General features: G+C 41.9%; 5 protein-coding genes and 1 long non-coding RNA gene across 8 annotated transcripts in view; 3 read left to right on the forward strand and 3 right to left on the reverse strand.

Annotated features, from left to right (window-relative positions):
• Positions 1 to 364: 364 nt before the first annotated feature.
• LOC102199711 (uncharacterized) lies at positions 365 to 3,250 on the reverse strand. 3 transcript variants are annotated; one of them, XR_001290593.1, is made up of 3 exons: positions 3,061 to 3,250; positions 1,168 to 1,298; positions 365 to 1,072 (listed from the first exon to the last, which is right to left on the reverse strand). It is a non-coding gene; the product is annotated as an uncharacterized LOC102199711 (long non-coding RNA). The 3 variants fall into 3 exon arrangements; XR_001290592.1 differs by lacking the exon at positions 1,168 to 1,298; XR_001290591.1 differs by lacking the exon at positions 1,168 to 1,298 and having other exon boundaries at positions 365 to 1,084.
• Positions 1,749 to 5,554, forward strand: homezb (homeobox and leucine zipper encoding b). The gene is made up of 2 exons (XM_005750476.1): positions 1,749 to 2,047; positions 3,899 to 5,554. Exon 2 carries the CDS (start codon positions 3,915 to 3,917, stop codon positions 5,301 to 5,303), a length of 1,389 nt encoding a protein of 462 aa, XP_005750533.1. The 5' UTR covers positions 1,749 to 2,047; positions 3,899 to 3,914; the 3' UTR covers positions 5,304 to 5,554.
• Positions 5,555 to 6,129: 575 nt separating this feature from the next.
• cideb (cell death inducing DFFA like effector b) lies at positions 6,130 to 10,788 on the reverse strand. The gene is made up of 7 exons (XM_005750477.2): positions 10,707 to 10,788; positions 10,297 to 10,354; positions 9,446 to 9,594; positions 8,757 to 8,871; positions 7,949 to 8,107; positions 7,672 to 7,859; positions 6,130 to 6,594 (listed from the first exon to the last, which is right to left on the reverse strand). The coding sequence occupies exons 1-7, from the start codon at positions 10,736 to 10,738 to the stop codon at positions 6,453 to 6,455; spliced, it is 843 nt and encodes a 280-aa protein (XP_005750534.2). The 5' UTR covers positions 10,739 to 10,788; the 3' UTR covers positions 6,130 to 6,452.
• Positions 10,789 to 10,899: 111 nt separating this feature from the next.
• Positions 10,900 to 16,590, forward strand: tinf2 (TERF1 (TRF1)-interacting nuclear factor 2). Its single transcript, XM_005750478.2, has 10 exons — positions 10,900 to 11,205; positions 11,324 to 11,526; positions 12,911 to 13,000; positions 13,385 to 13,480; positions 13,556 to 13,666; positions 13,792 to 13,915; positions 14,003 to 14,837; positions 15,234 to 15,292; positions 15,372 to 15,448; positions 16,100 to 16,590. The coding sequence occupies exons 1-10, from the start codon at positions 11,178 to 11,180 to the stop codon at positions 16,217 to 16,219; spliced, it is 1,743 nt and encodes a 580-aa protein (XP_005750535.1). The 5' UTR covers positions 10,900 to 11,177; the 3' UTR covers positions 16,220 to 16,590.
• A 68-nt stretch (positions 16,591 to 16,658) lies between these two features.
• Positions 16,659 to 21,855, reverse strand: dhrs4 (dehydrogenase/reductase (SDR family) member 4). Its single transcript, XM_005750480.2, has 10 exons — positions 21,785 to 21,855; positions 21,464 to 21,589; positions 21,179 to 21,294; positions 20,727 to 20,904; positions 18,388 to 18,489; positions 18,109 to 18,179; positions 17,978 to 18,029; positions 17,319 to 17,453; positions 17,154 to 17,209; positions 16,659 to 17,071 (listed from the first exon to the last, which is right to left on the reverse strand). Exons 2-10 carry the CDS (start codon positions 21,473 to 21,475, stop codon positions 16,957 to 16,959), a joined length of 837 nt encoding a protein of 278 aa, XP_005750537.1. The 5' UTR covers positions 21,476 to 21,589; positions 21,785 to 21,855; the 3' UTR covers positions 16,659 to 16,956.
• Positions 21,856 to 21,995: 140 nt separating this feature from the next.
• The window catches only part of efs (embryonal Fyn-associated substrate), a 12,678-nt gene continuing 11,434 nt past the window's right edge, over positions 21,996 to 23,239 (forward strand). The window contains exons 1-2 of the mRNA XM_005750479.2: positions 21,996 to 22,099; positions 22,598 to 22,802. Of these exons, the coding sequence (XP_005750536.1) occupies positions 22,791 to 22,802 (12 nt within the window). The 5' untranslated portion in view covers positions 21,996 to 22,099; positions 22,598 to 22,790. The remainder of the gene's footprint in view (positions 22,100 to 22,597; positions 22,803 to 23,239) is intronic.

Consider the following 23,239-nt stretch of genomic DNA (forward strand, 5'->3'; position numbering starts at 1 on the left):
TCTCAGTCTTTTCAGTTTTCAATATTCAAACTAATTAAAACCAATAGAATGCAGATTGATTTGCTTTACTTTTATACTGACAAAGGTGTACTTAATAAACTGGCAAATTCAGTAACTTTCTTTTGTCCAATTAACACAAATGAAAATGCAATGTTCTCACTTCAGTTACTCAGATATGTAAAGCATTGCATATATTAAAAGTATACTCACTTTTTTATTTATCAGATCATTTACATTGTATAAAACAACAGCTGTTTCTTTGTTGTCGATAAGACCAAAGAGCTGTGTGTACAATGTGAGAGCACCACCAGCAGATGGAGACACACGTCTTCAACTTGCAGGTGAAATAAAGTAGAAACGGTTCAAACTAAAAGAATTTGTTGCTACATTTAAAGCAAACACTGGAGCTAAGAATATTTTAATTAACAAAAAAACAAAATTGTTTTACTTTTTTAATTTACATTACTTTCATATGTGATACATCGCACAACAAGTTAATCACTGAAGCAGCACAATGTCTTCACAGTTTATGAATGTGAAAGACAGTCAGTTACATTGATATTCATACAGGGACAGAAAATGACTAAATGATCAGCAGAGTTTGAATTAACAGAGTTTACAAACCATTTCTGTGACACATGGACCACCAATCATTTTTCCACAAGAACAATTAGCCTGGGAAGAAAAGCGGGACATATTATTTCTGTATCCATTACCATCCCTGTAGTAAGCTTTCCCACATGAGCACTTCCATTCTTGCTTCTGGGTCGTGTTTTGGACATTTTCCTTTCCCAGTCGTACAAATGGAGTCAGTTCCTTGTTGTTCAGGCTCATCTCCATAGTTATTATTTCTTCCCTCTGGTGCTGTCTGGTTCTGCTGTAGAAGAAGAGTGAGGAGACATCAAAGTTCCACAACACCTCCACCTTTTCAAGTGGTGGTAAAGGCTGGAGGTGCTGGACACACATTGAGATCTCACACTTCATGCACGTCTTCTTTGCTGGTTTCCTGTCCTCTGCACACATGTCACAGAGGATAGTTTGTGGATCTGTTCTTCTCCTTTTTGTTTGTATGCTGTCAGACATGCTTTAGAAGAAAGAAGATTTTGACAGGAATTGGTCTTGTTTCCAAAGATTCAGAAATGAAAAAGCTTTGATCAGTGTGCATACCCCAGTGTGATGTGATAGTTTGAGCTGCACTCCGTCCTCACCGGTATACTTTACTCAGAAATAACCCAGTGTCAGCTATAAATTCTTATCGTAGCAACCTAACCCTATATGTTCACACTCCCATAAAAAATCTGTCAAAAAATATGAAATTGTTTAACACAGGCAAAATAAATACACAGTTACAAGTATAAACACCACACCTAAATAAAACGTATGTCAGCTAAGAAATGATTGACCTTGTGGCCAGGGTTAGGCCACAAGAGCAGTTACTTCATATCATTTCTTAAAACTGTATTAAAAAAGAAATTCCTAGCATAGCCCACCTGGCTGAGCAGGTACACCATGTGCCATAAGGTTGTTGCAGAGGACTGAATATGGGACCATTTACTGCAATTTTTCTCCCAGTTTTCCTGCCTTCTTTCTGTCCCAGTTAATATTTTTAAATGGGATATTTATTAAAACCAGGTGTATTTCTGGCTCAAAATCTTTGTGGGGTGTCATCGAGACAAAAATTAATTTTGTTTTGTTTTCTCATTTAATAAATTAAAATGTCTATCACATTTCATATATAACCTCTGTCATGAGCCAAACAACAATGTGTTCCTAATGATGTGACCAGTGACTTCGGGGAAGAATTTGTAAATGATTTTTTCGCCTTTTTATTGTATATTTCGGACAGTTTTCAAAGGGAACATCAGACAGGAGCTGACGTTGTTTCTCAAGGTTGGCGGGCGCCAAAGTTTTATGAATGCAAGGCAAACCCAGGAGATACTTTTATTAAGCTAACTACACCTGTGCACCGAAGTTAGCCTTAAACTTACCGCTAGTGCTAACAAACAGGAAGCAGTGCTCCGATAAAGCAACGGGGTGAACAGTGAAGGTAACCAGTACTTTTTAACATCACTGTGTGTTACTCATAACCGGGTTAGAGAGGTCAGTCCCGGTCAGAATATAACAAGCTAACATCAAAGTGTAGCCAGCTAAAGTTAGCTAGCTAAGTTAGCTAGACTTTGTTTAGTTAATTAGCTAAAAGTGTTAAACAATAAGTAATATTTAATTAATTAAAGTATAACGTAATTAACAGGAATCAGTTTGGGTGTAACCTTACTTTCTTGGGCATTAAATCACTGAAACCAAAAGGATTAAAATTAACATTTAGAGTATTAAACTTAAAGATGTTTGTATTTAATATGTTCAGTTCTTACTCTTACGTCTTATGTCTTACTCTTATTGAGGTACTACTAACTTAGGGGATTAAATTGAGCTCCAGGTATGAGTTAATTTTATAATTAATATTTTAAAAAAATATATAAAATAACCAGCTGTTATAAATTACACAGCACCATTAAGTTTGTGAAACAACTTTAGCAGCGCCACGGTGAAAATGGTGATCATCTGCCAAAAAGTGATTTCTGATATTAAACTTTTGTGGACCTATCATCTATCAAATGTGTCTCTAATGAATGATCAAAAGCCATTATGTAAGCGAGTAAGAAAAGACCTGCCAGCATGTAGAAGTTGCAGCCACTCTTTGGCAAAGTGACTTTTATACATCTTTTGTTTATGTGGGCAAAATGTCTCATTGACATCAAAAATCTGGTATAAAAAACTGCAAGAAATATAATATAACACTAATATCAAGACATTTAAGTGGCCAAAAGGACTGGATTGATTATAATGTGAAACAGACTACATACAATAATGCACAGTTATAAGGATGCTTGCAAAGCAGGTCATTTTTAAAAATTTAAAATTTTATCTATAACACCTTATAATGCCCGTTCATACTGTAAATAAAGATATTGGACTATTCAGCTTAAGAACTAATCACTGTGCAATAGACTGACAATAGTCAAAATACTGTGCAATAGACATTTTCCTGGAGGAACCTACCCGAGGGATCTATCTATCCGTCTTCTGTATCTTATCAGTTTCTCACATAGCTGTGGAGAAATTTTGGGATATTCCTCATTGCTTGTGTTCTGGTTTTGTTCAGATCTGCTGCCATGTTCATTCTAGACCAGGGGTGAGCAGGCCTCGATGGCTAGTGTCCCTGCAGGTTTTAGGTGCGTCCTTGAACCAACACAGCTGATTTAAATGGCTAAATTAGCTCCTGGACATGTCCTGAAGTTCTCCAGAGGCCTGGTAATGAACTATTCATGTGATTCAGGTGTGTTAACCCAAGGTGCGATCTAAAACCTGCAGGACACTGGCCCTCGAAGCCTGGAATTGCCCACCCCTGCTCTAGACAGAAGAGTTTTTTCCCTTAACCCTTTCTAACAAGCCATACTTTTTCAGTTTTTTTTCTAATAATAATGTCATGAACATTAACATTAATCGTGCTAACTGAGACCTGTAGAGCCTGAGATGGAGCTCTTTGGCTTTTTTGCAGTGTCTCTGAACATTGCATGGTCTGATCCTGTTGTGAATTTGCTGGGACGCCCTCTCCTGGGAAGATTGAGTCTTTATGTTAACACACATCTGAATGCTCCAGATCATTAAACTGCCAAAACTTCTGCTTTTATAGACATGCTCACGCCTGCTGATACCTCATTAATCAGGTGCATTTGATTATCAGCACCTGGCTGCTACTTACCGGAAGTGCACGATAAACAAATCAAATATCTAAGAAATCAAATACTTCATCACAGGCACTGGGAAAATCCTGCTCAGTAATTTTGACCTTAGAGTATTTTATTTAGTTGTACATGTTTCTGTCTGCTGTTTTCAGGAGTGCATCACGACAGATGAGTAAGATGAGGCACTTTGCTGATGAAGAGCTCCTCAGACTCGGTCAGAAACCACCTGGCACTCGTGAAGAGACTCCAGCTTTCTCAGACATGAGCCCTACCCCCATGGCTAACGGCATGAACCAGAGCAGTGTGGTGTGTTTCCCCTTGATCTCTGAGAGTAGGAAGCTTGTGTGGGTGCATTCGCACCAGATCGACTCACAGATACACGGCGCTGCGGAGCTGGACGAGGCCTTTGACAGGTTTCCCTACCTAACACACAGACAGACCGCCGAACTGGCAGAGAGTTGCCACCTGCACCCAGACCAGGTGAAGGCGTGGTTCATGGCACAGAGGCTCCGCTACGGCATCAGCTGGGACTATGAAGACATCCGTGAGGTCCAAAGGAAGTTCAACTCAAGTCAGGAAAAGAAGGAGCTTCAAGGCGGGACGGAGAGAGAAGTAATGGAGGACGGAAGAGAGAAGAGAAAAGTGAAAGCAACTGGTGGGAATGCAAAGGGAAGAGGAGTGAGAGGAGACAGCGTAAATGTTAATGAGCAGTTGAAGAGAGACATGAAGGAGCAACCAGTGAAGGAGAAAAAAAGCAGCACGCAAAAACGAAAAAAGACAACAGCAACAGACCAGATGGGAAAGAAGATCGTGAAGCGTGATAAGGAGGAGATGATGGATAAAGTGGAAAGCGGGGGAGAAAAATGCCCCAAGCGTCGTGGCAGAAAAAGAAAAAAACCAAGAGTGATCAAAAGTTGCATGCAAGAGGAGAGTAATGCACCTCCGGCTCCCAGCTCTCTGCTCGGCCCCCAGGCTGAAAACCAAACTTCTGATGCATCTCCAGCGCCTGACAACCAGACACGTCTGCTGCAGAGAGCCGGCGATCCCTGCTCCACCATAGACGGCGACTTCAGGGAGAAAAAAGAAATCGAGGGTGCAGATCTGCAAGCAGAGCCGGACCACAGCGTTTTCATCACAGATATTGACAAACTAAAGGCCCTCATCGAAGTGAAAAACACCCCCTCTTCCGCAGAGCCTACACCTACTACTCGGCTCCACTGCAAGACGCCGGCCCAGCTGGCAATGATGAAGATGGCGTTCCTGCAATGCCAGTACCCAGACAAGGAGCAGTACAGCCGGCTGGCAAAGCTGGTCGGTGTGCCACGCTTGGCGGTCATTCAGTGGTTCGCCGACATGCGCTATTTCATTAAGAGAGGGAGGCCTCGTTGGATGAATGAGGAGGAGCACCAACGGGTACTGGGCAACATCATGTATCAGCAGTACATGAACGTGATGACTAAAATAAAGTTGCCCAATAGCATTAACTCCTGGATTATGATGCTCGAAGGGAACAAAGGCTACAGCGAGGAGAAAAATGTGAAGATCCCTCCAGAGTAGAAATAGCACAGCTCTTATGGCTCATATAAAAACACAGCTGGATCGTTTTTTAGTTCATCTGTTCTTCAGGCAGTTGTGAACTTGTTTATCAAGGTCCCATGTTAGACAGAACCCCTGATTCCATGTTTTTCCTGCTGTTTTAGTTAGTGTGTTCAAAAGATCCTCATTCGGATTCTAGGTGCAGTTTTAGTCTGTTTATGCTGTGCAGCTGTTTTCACTGTCTTAATAAAAGCACTTTTATTGCTCTTCCAGCAGGACTCAGCTGATTAGTTACAGCAAAACACAAATTATTCCTCAGTGCGGACAGAAAACACAGGGATGTTTGAAAGAAGACACATGTTTCAGCATGTAATCCACACTAAATTACACCAATACTGGACACTTTAAAACAGTGGTGTCAAACATAAGGCCCGGGGCAAAAGAATCGGCCCAATAAAGACTTCAGTCCTGGACTGAAACTGTGAAGGAGAGTGTAGATTTTGGGCTTTTCACTAAATTTTACATGTTTTCCTACTAAGAGCTCTGCAGGTCATTCATACTAAACCAAAATAATTAATAGCTAAATGACAGAGAAGTTATTTTTTCACCACTGTGTACATTTCTTTCATTTTCTGCTATTTAGGTTAGGTTCAGTTTTATACTTAAAGACAGTCTAGAAAATGAGCTACCAGAAGTTTCTGTTATTTTACACTTTTATTTCTTACAATTTAAACCCAAAGAGCGCTTTTTATTATAATAACATACTATGTCCAGGATTAAATGTGCAGTTAAACCTCAGTGCAGGAGTTTTACTGGTCTGGCCCTGCTGTGAAAGATATTAAGTGGGTAATATTTCACAAGTTAGCCAGCTATCTTACTAAATCTTGCTTTGTTAGAGGCAAAAAGTATTAAAAATCTGTTTTAAACCTGAAATATGATTACAAAAATACGACATCTATTCATACAATCACAGTTAATATTTACAGATGCTACCTCAGCAGATGTTTCTCTTAACAAGGTGCTTTCTTTTTCCTCTTCTTAAGGAGGTAAAACATAATTTTCCAATACTGTAGGTACTGAAGGGTTAGAGTAAATTGAGAGGCTCTCAAACAGGTCCAGCAGTCACACAAAAGACCTCATTACTTTAGGTTGCATGTAAACGGGTCCATCTCAGTTCCATCTGGCTGCGTACTCTGCCCTCTGTGGCTGCCAGAGCTCTGCGCCTTCGATGATGCGGCGGATCATGGTGGCAGACGTGAGAAGCAGGTGTCCTGCAGCCTGAAGAAGGGTGGAGGCCACACGCAGCACTTCTCTGGAAACAGCACAGTGTTATCAGGATTAAAGGTCAGTGCAGATTCTTCAGCCTGAACCAGAAACATCTGATGTGATCGTTAAGCTTTTAATAGCTGGCTGTGAGTGACAGCTGCTATTTCTCTTATCCTCTTTTAAAGTTTAAAGTTAAATAATCCAAAATCTGTAGAAAACTGAGACTTATACACGAGTATTTCTTTAGTGTCCTTTTATTCAGATGTTATACTGTTATTATTTGAGGTACTAATCTGGGAGTATAAAATCAAGAAATATCAGAAAAATCAACAAATTTGTGTAATAAAATTTATCGTGTGGATCAGCTGAACTCCACCTAACTATTAAAATGTATTTGAAGTACATAACACAGGCTGGAGCCAGAGCAGGCAGGAAACCAGGTAATTTACTGCACCCTTACTACTTCCATAGGAATTATTGTGGGGCTGCTGATCAAATGCATTTTGTTAACTGAGAATCAGAAGTTCTGGCAGTCTGCTGGTCTGTGTGATAACACCATGCAACATCCCAGCAAATTTACCTCAGGGTCAGGTCATGCAATGCTCGGAGAAACTGCAAAATCGCAGTAGCTACAGCTGAGACTCTACAGGTCTGAGTTATGATGTCAAATATTAAAGTTAATGACAGGTCTGTGAGCCTAAGCCTTGATGCCTAAGCCAAAATTGCATCTGAACAATCCACAGAACATCTGAAACAATGTCCTTTAAGATGAGAACAAAGTGGAGGTGCACAGCACCACATTTAAAGAAAACCAAATTCAGCCTATCAGCAAACACACCTCACACCAACTGTGAAACACGGTGGTGGAGGTGGTGATGATTTGGGCGTCTTACAGTCAGTGAATTGACTGTGAACTCCTCTGTATACCAAAGTTTTATAGAGTCCAATGTGACGTGTTAAAGTTATTGCTACTAAAGTTCTGTCCGTTCATTTTTATTAAGTGCAAACTAAAGTCTGTATTGATGCTAAAAGACTGAATTTTTCTTCTGCCACTGAAAGCTTGCACAGCACTACATATGCAAATGAACCTTTATTACCCTGCTAACCTTTTCACTTGGCTTACCTGAGAACTTTCTTGGGCCCAAGACACTGAAAGTCAGCGCTCACTGAGTACAGGCCTTGAAATGTGGCCTGCACATTCAATGAGCCAAACACATCTTTGGGGCTCATCCTGTAAAGGTCAAAGGTGACGCGGGCTATGTCTCTCCCAGTACGTGACTTGTGGTCTTGAGCTTTGGGCACAACTGCACCCTGGGGGGCATCAGAGAGATTAGAAAACTGTCACCAAGAGACAAAAAGCACACCCTAAACCCAGACACAGCTTCTGCGGTCAAACCCACCTGTTGTGATCTCCACGTCTGTCCAGGCTCCAGGGCCATGAGCATGACGTTGTCGGGTAGGGTCATGAGGAACTCATCAGAGTCGACTTCTGTACCGTCATCCTCACAAACCAGAGACAGAGACACCGCAGACAGCGAGAGCAGCAACGCCTGGCTTACCTGTCAGTATGAGGACAGTAAGCAGTCATATACAGAGAATATGAATTAGTGATATTTACTTCCCAGCTGTAAAAAAACAACAAAAAAAACCCTCATTCTTAATCATTTATTAGCATTAAATAATAATTCAACATGATATGGACTTGAATGGAAACATTTCCATGCCATCTTAAGGACTTAGTCTTAGCCTTTGTTAATACCATGATCATCAGTTAATAAACCAGTTTTTATGGCACCCAATTGGCAAGAAAAAATGCATTTGATCAGCCTCTAGGTGGAGCTGTTGTACACATAGCTGATATTCAGCTGGCGTTTGGAAATGCAGTTTGGCCCTCTTATATTCTGCAGGCAAAGGCAGTGAATATTTGACTAATGACTTCATGTGATCCTATACAAAAATTATAGATTATGATATCATGTTTTTAGATGATGTCATGGCCTTAAGGTAATGAACTATCTTCTAAAAGATTATTTAATCCTCTTTTATTGCCACATTGAAATCATTCGCCCTATTAATTAATTTTATAATTTTAAAATCTTATTTCTCTTTTTTCAAATTTAATAGATTTCTTAATCTTCTATTTTATTTTGACATTTTTGGCTGAAAATATTTTCACCCTATTGAGAACCTTTCCTCAGTCACTCTCACCCTCTCCTTCAGCTCCTCCAGCGTCCCGGCCGTGACGCCTTTCCTGGTGTTCCTGTTGTGACAGCACACTCTGAAAGGTCTCTGTGTCGGGGACCACACTCGCTTGGTTACAGACCTGAGGACAGACGAGACAAAAAAAGGTTTGAAAATAATAGAAGGGTCTCTTTAACGTTTGACTTTTATCTGAGAGGATGCTGGTTTTGTGTCCCAGTAGGTTATATTAACAAGCTGATATTACCCGAACATGACCCCAAAATCTATCAACTAAATTGCATTGAGCCGTTTTTAGTTTTGTTATTTACACAAAGTACTTAACATGAGTCAAACTGTTATGTGAGTTTGATCCTTGTGGATAGAGACCATTTTCACATACATTCCCTATTTATTGTTATTTCTATTTTATGCACCATCTGTATTTTTATTTACATTAAATCATCCTCTCAATTTCACTCTTCCATTGTCACACTGATTTTACCTGCTTTTATTTTATTTTACGGTTTTTCTTAAACATTTTAATCTGAAATTAGAAAAACGTTTTTTTCATACCTCAGTCTTACATAACTCAGTACTGTACATTTTTGGGAACACCTGTCGAATCATTAAGTTACTTGTGCCTGTTTTACGATCGTATCAAGCTGCAGACAGCAGCAGTGTACTAACTGGTACGTTAAAACTCATTTGTCACTTACTTGATGAATGAAGAGGTTGTATCCATGCTGGTTAGTTTCTTCCCTTCTCGTCTCTCAGCCTGATGTTTTTGGGGCTGTTTTGGTGTCACACACTGTATTAGTGTTCGTGCTGCTTGTGTTTGACCCAGTTGCTGGACTTTACCCCGGGACTTGGTGATAATTCAGATACAGAACAGAACAGGGTAAAGTTCATATTGATTGTGTTTGACTCAGACGTGCCTTCTTTTATCTGAAAAGCAGAATAATGATATCTACAGCTGATAATTCAGAGGTTGTTTCCTGTGTTTTTATAACTGAACATAAACAGTTTTTTAAGAAGTCTCTTTTTTTTTTCTTTAAAGAATTATTAGATGGTGTTAGCTTTGTTGGGTCTGTAAGCCTGTATACTGGAGACTGTTTTATGTTGTAGGAGATAACTATAGTGCGTTGTAATCTTTTTGTAACTTTTGGCTGACATAAGGTGTTCAATAAATCATTTAAACAGAACCTGTCTGACAAAGTGAAGTAGGCTAAAAGATCTCAAACAGTAACACATTATGCCACGATCTAAAGAGACTCAAGGACAGCTGGGAAGCAAACTGACATCTGTCTGTATGGAAAGGTTTGAAAAGTTATTTCTAAGGCTTTGGGACTCCAGTGAACCATACTGAGAGCGATTTTCCACAAAAGGAGAAAACTTGGACCAGTATGAACCTTCCAAGTTCATACTAACAGTCAAACATGGTGGTGGTAGTAGTGTGATGGTCTGGGGTTGCTTTGCTGCTTCAGGATGGCTTGCTGTAATTGTTATAACCATGAGTTCTGCTCTTTACCAGAAAATCCTGATGAGACTCACTGAAGGACAAGTTCACCTGGGCTATGGAAAAGACCAATGATCCAAAACACATCAGCAATTCGACCTCTGAATGGCTTAAAAAAAGAAGAAGAAAGAAAAAGTGTGTCAAAATTCCTCCAATGTGACGTGAAACACTTATTGCAAGTTATTGCAAACACTTGACCGCAGTTTTGCTGCCAAGTTGGGCACAACCAGTTATTAGGTTTAGGTGGCAGTTATTTTTTTCAGAGGATCAGGTAGATTTGTACAGATTTTTTTCGCCTTAATAAATAAAACTATCATCTAAAAACCGCAATTTAGAAACAGTAAATAAACACTTTCGGGTCGTTATAAAGATATAAACTAAATTAATTATTAAATTAATCTAAATGAATCTTTTCTGGTATTCCTCGCCTCAGCTAATATATAATTTTCATTTCTATTTACCTTTTTTCCATTAAATGTTTTTTTAAAATCATGAAGTGTTGGCTGGCAGGCAACGTCAATACGTCATTTCCTGAAACCAGATTGGGTGCGCTTGTGTAAAACGTTTCAACACACGCCAGGGGTGGAGTATTGTGTTTTGCTCTGGAGCACCGCCCATTCGGCAGATTCCAATGAACACTGCGAATGACTGCGAGCCTGTCAGTGAAGGCGGGAGGACGAGAAGGCAAACTTTTGATGGACGTGAACGAGCTTTATTTACATCGCGGGAACAACAGCAGTGCCATTTATGTTTATCAACAGGTGACTCCAAACAGTACTCGAGCTAGTATGTGTTATTATTCCTAAATAAGTTCCTCAGCATTCAGTGTTAGTGCCCGTGCTATTTTGAAGCTCAGTGCGGTTAGAAGCTCTCCAAGTTGCTAAGCTAACGTCAACTTTAGAGCCGGTTTCCTTCTGGACTTGTTCAGTGGAATGGCCCCCAGAAAACCAAAGGGAAGCGGTAAGCGTAACGTTTAAACTGGACGTGTGGTGATTGATGCCACTATTTCCAACTTTTACTGTCAGGAGCTCATGCAAGTGTGATTCAGTACTGTAGTCTATTTTTGTTTCTTGCGCAGATGCCAGCCTTCCTTTCGCTGCTCTCCAGCTGCTTGCCCCGCCTGTGCGTCTGGTGTCTGCAGCCCTGTGGAAGGTGCTGAAGCGGAGGGATGTGATGCAGTATGGGGTTGTGGAGGAGTTCGTGACATCTTCCTGTGAGGCTGTGCCTGGGTTGCTCACTGTGAGACACCAGGGCAGGCTGACAGTGGGGCTGAGAGCAAGAGTGAGTATAACAGGAGAAGCTTCACCTCTGTTGCTTGTGAAGCTCGCACACAAGAATTTCACTCACATGTACCTGCACACATGTGATGTGACAATAAAAGTGATTTGATTTGGAAATCGGATTTAAATATGTGCTTGAACCACTGTACTGTGTCCAAGAATGGCAGAGTCCCAGTCTCCACCTCTGCAGCTTTAGCCTGGAGTTTGCATGTTTATTAGGGCTTTGACATAGTATTAAAAAAGAAGCACACCATCCTAACCTCATTGCTGGAAGATAGCACAGCATCGATTAGGAAAAGTAACACTATAAACAAACTTGGAGTCATTTCTGACCAGGATATGTCCTGCAGATTGCAAATTGAAATATTATGCAGGACTGCTTTCTTTTATCTGCTCATTATCTTTAAAATTGGAAGCACTCTGTCTCAGTGAACCTTTTTCATGCATTTATTGCATTTATTGCTTCTAGCCTTTAAAATTATAATTCATGATTATCAAGTTGCTCTAAACACTCCCTGAAAACCCTTCAGTTGATCCAAAATGCTGCAGTGAGAGTACTGACAGGGACTAGAAAGACTGAGCATATTTCTCCTATATTGGCTTCCCTTTGTTGGATCCCTGTTAAATCCAGAATTTAAAATCCTTCTTCTTGCATACAGCTTGTCATTAATAGACCTTATATTATTCCTACAGTACACTTCCCTGTGAGAGTGCGTGTTTACTTGTGGGTCCTACAGTATTTAAAAGTAGAATGGGAGGGAGAGCCTTCAGCTTTCAGGCCCCTCTTCTGAGGAACCAGTTCCCAGTTTGGATTTGGGAGATAGACACTGTCACTACTTTTAAGATTATGTTACTCATTTTAATCCAGAATACTGTAGGGTCTTTATATTACAGTATAAAGTGCCTTGAGGTGGACTGAATTTTAGACCAGTGGGGAAAAAAGCCATAAAGACAAACTAAATCTTTGAACCTTTCAGTTACGAACCTTTCAGCAGACAGACGTTAGTGCCTATGTTATGCCCCTCAGCACTTGTTGACGCCGCTCTGTGCCTTAAAGTGGTCTGACACTTCATGGTTGAGTTGCTGTGGTCCATAAACACGTTCACTTTGCAATAACACCACTAAGAGTTGATGCTTGAATATCTAGGAGGGAAGAAACTTCACAAACTGACTTGTAACAACAGTAGCAGTTACCACGCACTCATTCTCACACCATGCAGACCTTTTTATAGAAGAGAGGGAAAACACACCAGTGATGCAAAATTACAAAAATATGATGGCGGTCTTATGAGTGGAGGCGGGGACTGTACCTGGTGTTTCTCTGTAGTCAGATGATCTTTACCTCGTTCTTTTTTTGTTTGTTTGTTTGTTTGTTGTTTAACAAGTTGATCTTGGAGCTGTGCAGTTCACAGCCTGATGCTGAGGTGATTGAGGAACACCTGGAAAGAGTCCGTGTACCTGCTGGAACTTCTTCAGTAAGTGACCTCACAGATCACACTGCCACTTTTGACAACTTTTATTCTGTGGCGAAAATTTGATACTGATTTTCCTCAGTTTTTTCATATTCCTTCTGCTCTGTGATTGATTCATTTCAGGCACTGACCACAAAAACATGGAGCTGATTTCGGAATTAAACATTGCTCAGTTGAACCTTTGATATTTAGGGAAGAGCTCATAGTGTGTTGCAGCACAGTACTTGTAGCTGAATACTTGCATTGTGATGCAAAGATTATGTATTCAAAAAGACGATGTGCCAAATGGGGATTTTTATGTTACCAATCTACATGTCTTATTTGCTTACATGCAGATTTCCTGATTGTGGAGAAAACAAATGTAATTTCTTCTCTTTTTCTTCCCAGAGTAAGGATGTAAAACTAATGAGAACAGTGAGAGATTTCCATTCTTTGATTCACACGTTCCTCACAGACCCAGCGATTAGAGAAAAGTTCTACAAAGTGAGTACCTCGCCTCTGCAGCACACACTTCAGCACCTCCACCTGTTGATGAACTTTCACGCCCTCTCCTGACAGGAAGTGTTTCCTGTGGATTACGGAGCAACGTTTGACCAGGAGCTGGAGAAGCTGCTGTGGGAGTTTTTGGTTCGACTGGACCAGCTGCTTCCTGTTCCCAACCTAGTACAGGTAATGAGAAAACGGCTGTTTCCATAGCGTTAGCCATGATTTATTGCTCTTATCGTCACTGCTTTAACAGTTTCTGTGTGCAAGAATTGATCTAATATTTGGGTTTTATTTTATTTTTTTGTCAGACTGCAGCGTGGCTCAGTGACGCCCCCCCTGTCCTGGAGGAGTGTGCACGGGCAGCCACGCAGCCCCAGCTCCTGAAGATTTTACTTCAGCATGAAACCTGCCTTGGCCACCTGGAGTCAGCAGGTTGAAAAAGATAAGATCTGTGTTGTGACGACTGTGACGGGAAGACTTTGAGTGTCAGCTCATGATAATGCTCTTTGCTCTTTACAGCGTCACTACCTCCGAATATGGGAGACTCCATCCTGGCTTCACTCTCTCTGCCACCATCGGGAAGAGTCCCATCAGATCAGCCGACAGCAGCCAGGAAGTTGTCAGTGGCTGAATCTGAGGGCGCCGAGCCAAAAAGCAAACCTTCATTTATCGCACCTGTTATTGGACTAATATCGAATGAAGACGTCCCGGTCTTGAACTCTGGCATTAAAAGAACACAGAGAAGTGATGGTCCAGCTGACAATGCTGGACATGAGCAGCTGAACTCCAAATTCACCTCAGTGAAACAGAGGCCAAAAGCCAAAGATAAAGGAGCGAAAGAAGGGCGAGAGCAGCTGGAGGAGGAGGAGGGATGCACCCTAAGTCAAAGGAGTGGGGTGAAGCGCAAGAACTCTGACAGAGGAGAAAGCGATTTGGAGGAGGAAGAAGTTCTAAGTGTAACAACACCCGTGGAAAAGAGACTGAGCGGGCAGACGCAGAGTAAAGGTGACCAGAGGAGGAAGGAAGGCCGAGCAGAAACTATAAGAAAAGAGGGATGCAGCAGGGAAGTCCTGGCAGCCCGGATGAGAAAGCTAGGTGTTAAAACACTATATCACCCTGAAGATCAACACCTCTACTCTGTTTTTGTCGATTGTCTGATCATGGAGCCCAGGGTTGTCATCGAAGAAATGTCAGCTGCTTCTCTCAGGGCTAGTACATCTGGGCCAGAGGAAACATCCTCTTACCAGGCACAAAACAAGCAGAGGAGGAAGTCACCGGCCACAACGTCAACGCAGAGACAGACAAGCAGCCATCTGTCGTCTGACACAGAGTCTCCCGGCTCGCAAGACAAAGAGTAAGGGACTAAAGTGCATAATGGCAATAAACCAAGCACTGTGGTCTGTGTGAATAAGTAATATATGGGTAATGCTATGGCTGCATATTTGTTTAAGAACATGTTTGAAGTAAAAATAGATATTGTGGTTCAGTCAACTCGTTTAAACATGGTATAAACTGTCTGAATACAATAAAAACATCTGATTTAGCTCCACAGATTTCTGGTTTCTTTTGTCTGATTTTAATGACTTAACTATGTGCAGCTAGATCACACACACTGATCAACATTTGTACTTCAGTGTTTTCTGGTTGCCTTTAGACTTCAGTTAGAAGTGCACGAAGCTAAGCAGGTCAGCTCGATGCCCCCCCCGTGATTAGTCACCAGTTAACAGCTACTGTTGTTTCCCCTCAACAGAAACCATCCTGCACTACACAGCACGAGAAGCTCTCCCTCTCAGCAGCAGAGTGACACAGGTGAATGTGGGGTGTAATTATGTAAGAAATGTATCACCTGCAAAGGTTTGAGCTTATGTGTGTTTACTGTTCTGTTCAGAGGTGCTGGCCGGTGCAGAAGATGACGACTACGTGGCTGATTCAGAGGATGAGGCGACGAAGAACTTCAAAGTCAGGGTGCGTATGCAGAACACACCTGAATGATGTGCAGTTTCAGACAAAATAGTATAAATGGGAGTGTAAAGCATAAGACTCGGGGGGGCCAAAATCGGCCTGGCAAGGACTTCAATCTGGCACATCGGGTGGCTTTGTAAAATGTGGAGGGCATGAATTGCAGGCTCAAATACATGTTCATGAATTCTTGCAGCTCTTCCTGCTGATAGAGAGCGCCGTCATGGCCATTCAGACTTCACCAAAGTAATTAATAGATAAAAAAAAAATTAAATGACAACACATTGCTGTTTTCTTTGTTTTTCTTTATAATTCATTCACAGAAATTAAAAAAAAAATATAAAACAAAAACATTGTTTTATAATTACAAGACCTTTTCTGTATATTTATACATTAATTTACAGTTGAAGCCCAAAGATTAAGGCTGACATTTCTCTCATAGCTGAACAACTGAGATGTGCTGAGACTTGTTTTTCTAATTTTAGATCTCAGGGGTTAAATGTGCAATTAAACGTGTTTACACTGATAGAAAGACTCTGGTCCGGCTCACTCAGGACTAAAACTGTGTAAAATAAGTTTGACGTCCCTGCTGTAACTGATGCCTGTAACACAGTAAACTCTTATTCTTAGTGCTTTGAATCCCTTTGTCTCCCCCAGCTGTTTATGAAACGCTACTACAAGACCAAACACGGCACCTACGTGCCCACCCTGAGGGAGTTTTGGAAACCTGCGATGACCCGGCGCCACTTATTGTCTGCTGGACACAAACGGAGGTGATGAAATGATTTTTGTCCTCCACCGGCAACATGGTCGGAAAGAATAACACGTTTTTAAATGCTATTGAGACTGATGGACACTTTTATCTTCCATTTGCTTGAAATAAACCTGACTCAGGGCGATTAAAACTTGAACAGGTGCTTTGACATCGTGGATAAACGTAGCCACGGTTACAGGCAGTGTCATACAGCTTTTTTAAGTCATTTAAATTGCATTTTTTTAAAACATATCTGGATTGTCTGTTACAAATGTGAAATATTTTAAACTTGCAATATGTAATAATATCTGTTAATAAAGTTTGTGATTTTTATATGAAATATATGAAATTAAATGCAAAATAAAAACTGGTTGATGATGAGACTGGTGCACGCTCCATTTGGTTCATTGATGAAGGCGAAGCTCTCAAACGGCTCCTGACGTTCAGCTCATGTAATGACTGTTAATAAAACCATCCCTGGCCTGTAAATCATGAATATGTTTATGCACTGAAAAGCTTTTATCTCATAGCTGCTGCAGTTTAAAATGACACATTTCCTCATTTTAAATTATTTTCTTTTACAAAAACATCAGATTTTTCATTAGAAACCTTTACACAACAAAAATCAACCTGGAAACTCAAGACGCTCACAGTAACCCAGAGCTCTCTGCTTCATTATATTGGTTTATATTAGTGTGTTGCAGCTGTTTCCTGCCCGCATTTCAGAAAAATAGAAGAAATCCAATTAAAAACGATGCGTTCAAAGTCGACAGTTCATCCCTCCGGTCACTGTGATGGTCTCTCCGGTGATGTAGGACGCTTCCTTGGAGCACAAGAACGCGATCACACTTCCGATTTCCTCTGGTTCTCCAACTCTGACAGGAGAAGCAAATTCAACGTGTCAAATCCTGGACTCTGAATATTACCAACACGCTTTCCTGTAACCTCGAACTTCACCTTTTAATGCACAGCTGCTTTTTGAACTCATCCACGATGCCTTCATTCTGCCACAGCTGGAACAAAAGAGTTTATTATAAAAAGTACAACACTAATAAGAGAAAGCACGACTGAAATGCAACAAAAACCACATTTTTAGCAAAGGACTCCAGCGTGTGTCCTCACCGCAGAGCTGAAGCGGGTCTTGATTATTCCAGGGGCCACGCAGTTCACTCTTATGTTACTCTGAGCCAGCTCCGGGGCCAGAGCCCGGGTTAGACCCAGCAAGGCCGTCTTACTCACGCTGTAAGGACCCAAAGCCTGGAGAGGTGCACATGCCCACCACGTGAACAGGTTTGCAGAAACAAAACAGAGCATGTCACTTCTTTACATTCAGGTTTATGTCTCACTCGTTTTAAGTGCATATATCCATTATTAGCTGCTTCCTTATTAACACGGCGCCACAGCGGGTGCCTCTGCATGTTTGACTTGGCACATTTGCCTTTCCAGACACAACCGCCAAGGGATTTTTATGTTCTTCTGAAATCTCCTGGTACACTAAGACTACCTTACCAAACAGGGTTTCTAAGACTTTTCTCCCACTTCAAAAGCCATAAAAGCTCAGGCTCCACACCTCTAATGCTGTGTCAAACACTGGCAGATACTGGAGTCTGTGAGTAACATAGATGCTTAACATTACAGCTTTTCTCCAGAGAATTGCTTTCTCACTTCCATCTCTATGTCTCGATGTGATGTAAGGAGGCGACCAACCAATCCTGACCGCACTGATGAGATTCAGTCACAGCACCACACGAATTCCTGCCAAGGAGAAATTCCTCACTGACCTGCATTGGCTGGTATCCAGCCACAGATGACACAAATATGACATTTCCACCTCTGAAAGAAAAACACAGTGAAGAAATATTACAGCAGGCAGGTTTTTATGGACGCCCCTTTTGGTGCCATTGTCACTCACCCTCTCTTCTCCATATGAGGCGCCACCAGCTTGGTCATGAGGAAGGCTGATTTTACGTTCACATCTAGGATCTGAAAAATGTCGACACAGTGACAGCGAATACTTTAAATAACAGAGTGATCTCAGAGTGACGTAAACAGCTCTTCAGAACCACATTTTGGATTTATGTTGTTTTTTTATGACAACATATCAGTGCTACTGTATCCTTCATTTAAAAAAAAATGCAAATTTATGTCGTACATCATAAATGATTGGTGTGAGCTCAATTTTTGTACGCACCTTATCCCAGACCTCCTCTGTGGAGTCCATGATGTTTCCAAAGAAAGGATTGACTGCTGCATTGGACACCAGGATGTCAATGGCCCCACACCGATCCAGAGTCTGTACCAAACACAGAGCCAAGCACTCGTTCACGCTATTACACAGTGACGCCAACAAGTGGAGGACATTTTAACAGACACGTGCACTTCACCTCTTAATGCAGTTTGAGTCACAAAAGCAGCTGCTGATGTGAACCACGCTTTGCCCAAAAAGATGAACTGTTTGCTTTCATGAAACTCTTACAAAGTCGTGTAAAAGACACTGTTCAGATACACTGTCTAAAACTCAAAGCGTTTTACTTGTGTGGCCGCTGTCGTCCTTAAAAACAAGCGTTGAATACAATAAGGTCAAAGGTACGCCACTAAATACTAAACAAAGTCCAAAAGGAGCTCGGAGGAAAAGCTAAAGGAATGGCTGGAGCTGGTTCACATCTGTCTTAATGAGTCTACCATGCAGGCATGTTTTACGTGGCAGGACTCCACAGAAGAAACCACAAAAAAAATGTAAAAAAAACCTCCACTAAAGTTTTCCACAGAGCACCTTAGCAGTCCACAGTGCTTCTGGGAAACGTCTGCAGTCTGATGAATTGTCTGAATTGCTCATGACCAGTTGAGTGATGCAGCATGACAGCGACCCCAACCTTAAAAATACAGCAGACCAAGAAAATCTGCTTCACCTTAAACCCATCGGTTATTATAGAATGACATCACAGACCAGACATCCTAATATGGCTGAGCTGGAGTGCCTCTTTAAGACAGAGGGGTCCATTATCCCCCCTGAGCACGTGCAGCTACAGAAAGTGCTCTAGGTAACCACCAAACCACCAAAAGAGGCTCAGCTAATGGTTCCCACTTACTTTTTTCCACCACCACTGAGGATGATGAAAGGGGACTTTTTGCTCACAGTAACATGGAGAGTTTCAAATAATGACACCAGCATATGTACAAGTAATCACTGTGAGCCAGAAGCTCAGGCTCAGACCGCCCGAAACGCTCAGCTTCAGGCAGCTTGTTCTGCTTTTAGCTCTCTGTGATGTCACTGAGCACAGATATCCTTAACATGCACATGTCAGGAAACAAAGCTTTGACTGTGAACACTGAGGTAAATAGAGATAAGCTCCAGACTGTCCAAATAGTCTGTTTTTGAGAAGCAGCCAATCAGATGAAAGCACAGCAGTGCATGATAAGTGGACTTAAATAGCATAGACTTATACAGACTCATTCACCCAGTCACACACATACATTCATACGAGCTTTTATCTGTTCACACACACTCAGCGGGTGCAGTCAAACACCGATCCACCAACTCTCTGATTGGTAGATAACCCGCTCTACCACCTGAGCCACAGTGACTCTTAAACTGTGGGGAAAGCCCTGCAGGTGTGGTGTGGATGATCGGGGACTTTAATGAGTTTGCGTCAGAGCTAAATATGTTAAAACACCAAAGTTACAGAGTAACTAATAACAGATGTAGACAGGCAGCTAAAGGCAAAATTACAGTTTTTGGACAGTTTGGTAAGACCATAAGAGTGGGTTCAGCTCTTCGTGGGAAAGAGCTGTGACAGCAACTTAAATCTTGAAAACGCTTTACATACAGTCCACATTAGAAACGGGAGGTATTTGAAACAGTCATAGTGGTTCTGAGTCGTCCAGTCGCGCACAGCTGTAGTTTCAGTGCTTGTGTTAGCAGCATGCTCTGACTCTGCCCTTCACACTAAGCCTGGCAGAAGTAAGAAGCATCTGGGGTGGAACTATGGCCAGATTTTAACTCATTGCCAATTAGTTACTTATTTCCTGCATAGAAAAATAGAGAAACTGTAACTGGAAGCGTTCCTGTTGCTGACAGGGCAGAGGAATGTGGCAGTGAGGGACTTCGGCTTCATATAAAAACATTATAAAAACACATTTTCACAAATAGCAACTTTAAGTGGAACTACATTGAAAAAACAGGGAAAATATCAGGCTGAACTTTATTCTACTAAAATCCAGCTTGGATTCCTTTTTATTGTTAATGATTGATAAAAATTGTTAGGTGCACGTTGGCTGAACTTTTCTCCACCTCTCAAGTGGCTCATGCCAGATAAAGTTTCATAGATTTTTTCACAGAGGATCAACTGAGGGGCTAGGCATATAATAATTATTTTGAACCATGAAGCTACTCTAATAGCGTCCAAGAGTAAAAATATATGTAGAAATGAGCACCCATTTAATAGTTGTGTTATAATGAAGAGCCAAAGCTTGGTCTTGTATAGTTTATGTGCTGCTCTACACCTCTGAGCACGATGGACGGCTTCTTACCATCTGAACCAGTTGTTCTCGGTCTTCTCCTTTCCCGACATTACAGGTTGTTCCAGTCACTTGGATGCTCTGGCTCTGCAGCAGTGCCACAGCTTTGTCTACATTGGCCTGCCGCCGGCTGCTCACAACCACATGGGCACCTCTTTTTCCCAGAGCCTGAGCCGCAGCCAGCCCGATTCTGAGGAGGGGGGAGAAGAGCTCTATGATGCATCGCTTTAACCCCTTTACAGCAGTAATTACTCTCATGAATGTGCTGAATCTGAGAAATAAGCATTTTAGAACATACACAAAACAATCAAACAAACATGGACTAAGCTCTTCTATTACTAATTCTCCAATAATCAGGGATTTGTCATGATTGGAGACAGGTGACTAACACAGTCCTTGCTTGGTTACTGTTTGTTTTTTCATGGACAGCACCAACAATCAGGGGTCAATAACGTCATTCTTACCCATCTGTGGAGGCAGTGACTATGGCTACTTTGCCAGAAAGACTGCTTTGAGACATATTTCTTTGGCCAGCTACAAGATTGGTCCTAAGGCACCTGAATACACTCCTCAGCATCACCTGTGGACAGAGAGCACGCACGGATATGTTTTCAACGCAAACAGCAGTTAAGTAGGGCAGAGGCCATGCACTTTGTTGAGCTCTCATTCCCAACTTTATTGTCACTCGCAGTCCGACACTTTACAAAGCAAATGCAGTTGTGCAAATGTGACGAAGAGGATTGTCTCACCCTGCAATGCATGAAAAGCTCAACACGAAGAGGTGCAGAGGAATAGTTTGATAAAAGACTCTCAAAGACCTTTGACTACTGACGATTCTTGTCGCTACAGTCGATATTTTCCGGGTAAACGTCCCCCTGTCAAAATAAAAGCATACAGCCTACTTCGCTCGCAATTGGCTGTGTGCATATGTATATAAAAGTGCTGAAACCATGCTCACTTTAATAATACCAGTAATTGTGCAAATTAATCTTTTTTCTATGGCAAATAAAGATAACAGCAGTTGCCAACAGCAGCTGACCGTTATTTTTCCCCATTTGAAAATCGTTTACCTGGTTTACAGAGTCAGTCGTCCTTAAACGCAACTTTTAGGAACGGGCCAATCAGAAGAGCTCTATTTTTGAGGCGACGGCTAGCTGCGCGATTTTACACACGTCGGGATTGGTGTAAACGCTGGAATTTACGCCCTGGTGTTACTTGTAGATCAGCGAAGCTCCGCGACCTAAGAAAGGGGCGGAGATAATTTTGTTGTCATCGAAGATGATTGAACGGCGATGACCGCAGATTTTCACACATGAAAAGAAGGGATTTACGTATCAGAGGCTGTACCCCAATGGGAAGTTTATCGGCGATAAGAAAAGAGAAAGGTAATAATTTTCATTACGGCGGTCCTGAGTGCTAACGCTGTTCGGTAAATAAATCGCCTTTGGCCGCTTTATACGGCGGTGCCATTGTTGTTTTGAACTAAACCAGCACTAGCTAGCGCAGCGTTAGCCCGCGTTGGCTGGTGTTTAGTGGCTAGGCCGCGACTGCACGTCTATTTATACTGGCTACTGTTCAAATGAATTATCGTTTGACCTAGATAGCGGTTTCATACACAGCTGCACGCCGTATTTTAGACGCTCACTGCACACCGCTTCTTTTTTGCAAACGATGCTAAGCTGTTGCGGGCTTCCCCCGATAGGGTTGCCTTTAAAGAAACGTTACTGGGCGTGGAAGGCATAGACAGGTGTTACCTCCGTCCGCCTACCTTTCAGTTTCACGCGAGACTCAGAGCGCACGGGTGAAGTTTTGCTGTCTATACCTATTACATGTGACTCGTGAGAAAATAAACATTTAAAAAAGCGTTTCCGTGTGGATTTTAGGAGCCTTATGAAGACCGGGGACGACGGAGCCCCCAGACCGGGCGATGTGTCCTAAACAGAGCCAGCTGTGCCTCGGCACCGAGGGTCTCTGCCCACCGGCATATCCGTGACAGCTGACCTCCCAAAAATGACCCGACTGGTGTGGACACTTGAGTGATAATTTCTCGGAGACTAAGCTGATCACTTGGCAATCATGTCTGTCTCGGTGAGTACAGTTTTTCTCTTTGTGTTCGTGGGGCAGTGTCGCAATAGCTCGGATACTTTGAAAGTCAAAGAATAATTTGCTTTCCTCGCTTTCTTTCTTTCTTTTTTAAAACTGGTTTATTTGTTCTCTGTGTCTTATATTGGGATCCTCAGTGCCTCCATTGCAAAAGAGGTCCCACATGGCTCATTGGAGCTCGGTTGTCCCCGGGGGGTTGGTTTAGAGAATGAAAGGGGGCCTGACTCTCTGGCTTTGGGTTGGCAATTAAACCCTAAACAGCAAGGGACAGATGTGCCTCTCATCCCCTCCCCCTTCCCTCTCATCCCGCTCATTACCATTAAGCTCTTGTGTCCATTTGATCATTGATCCTCCCTGACTGTGGCCCTCTTTCTCCCTTCGTCAGGATGAATTGCACAGCTGTGAATTTTGATTTGGCTTTT

This window comes from Pundamilia nyererei, unplaced genomic scaffold, assembly GCF_000239375.1.
Source record: "Pundamilia nyererei isolate P.nyererei 1_Seehausen unplaced genomic scaffold, PunNye1.0 scaffold00275, whole genome shotgun sequence".
Classification (NCBI taxonomy): Eukaryota; Metazoa; Chordata; class Actinopteri; order Cichliformes; family Cichlidae; genus Pundamilia; species Pundamilia nyererei.

Excerpts from the sequence above, each read along its gene's own strand:
- cideb (XM_005750477.2), bottom strand. The coding sequence starts at position 10,738 with ATGATTTTAAAAAAACATTTAATGGAAAAAAG. Across the intron at positions 8,108-8,756 it reads TGGAGGAGCTGAAGGAGAGG|GTAAGCCAGGCGTTGCTGCT; the intron begins GTGAGAGTGACT and ends TCATACTGACAG. Across the intron at positions 6,595-7,671 it reads GGGCCCAAGAAAGTTCTCAG|AGAAGTGCTGCGTGTGGCCT; the intron begins GTAAGCCAAGTG and ends TGCTGTTTCCAG.
- tinf2 (XM_005750478.2), top strand. The coding sequence starts at position 11,178 with ATGGCCCCCAGAAAACCAAAGGGAAGCG. Across the intron at positions 11,527-12,910 it reads CAGTGGGGCTGAGAGCAAGA|TTGATCTTGGAGCTGTGCAG; the intron begins GTGAGTATAACA and ends TTGTTTAACAAG. Across the intron at positions 13,916-14,002 it reads TGGCCACCTGGAGTCAGCAG|CGTCACTACCTCCGAATATG; the intron begins GTTGAAAAAGAT and ends TGCTCTTTACAG.
- dhrs4 (XM_005750480.2), bottom strand. Across the intron at positions 20,905-21,178 it reads GTCACTGCCTCCACAGATGG|AATCGGGCTGGCTGCGGCTC; the intron begins GTAAGAATGACG and ends CCCCCTCCTCAG. Across the intron at positions 18,030-18,108 it reads CCTCATATGGAGAAGAGAGG|AGGTGGAAATGTCATATTTG; the intron begins GTGAGTGACAAT and ends TTTTTCTTTCAG.
- homezb (XM_005750476.1), top strand. The coding sequence starts at position 3,915 with ATGAGTAAGATGAGGCACTTTGCTGATGAAGAGCTCCTCAGACTCGGT.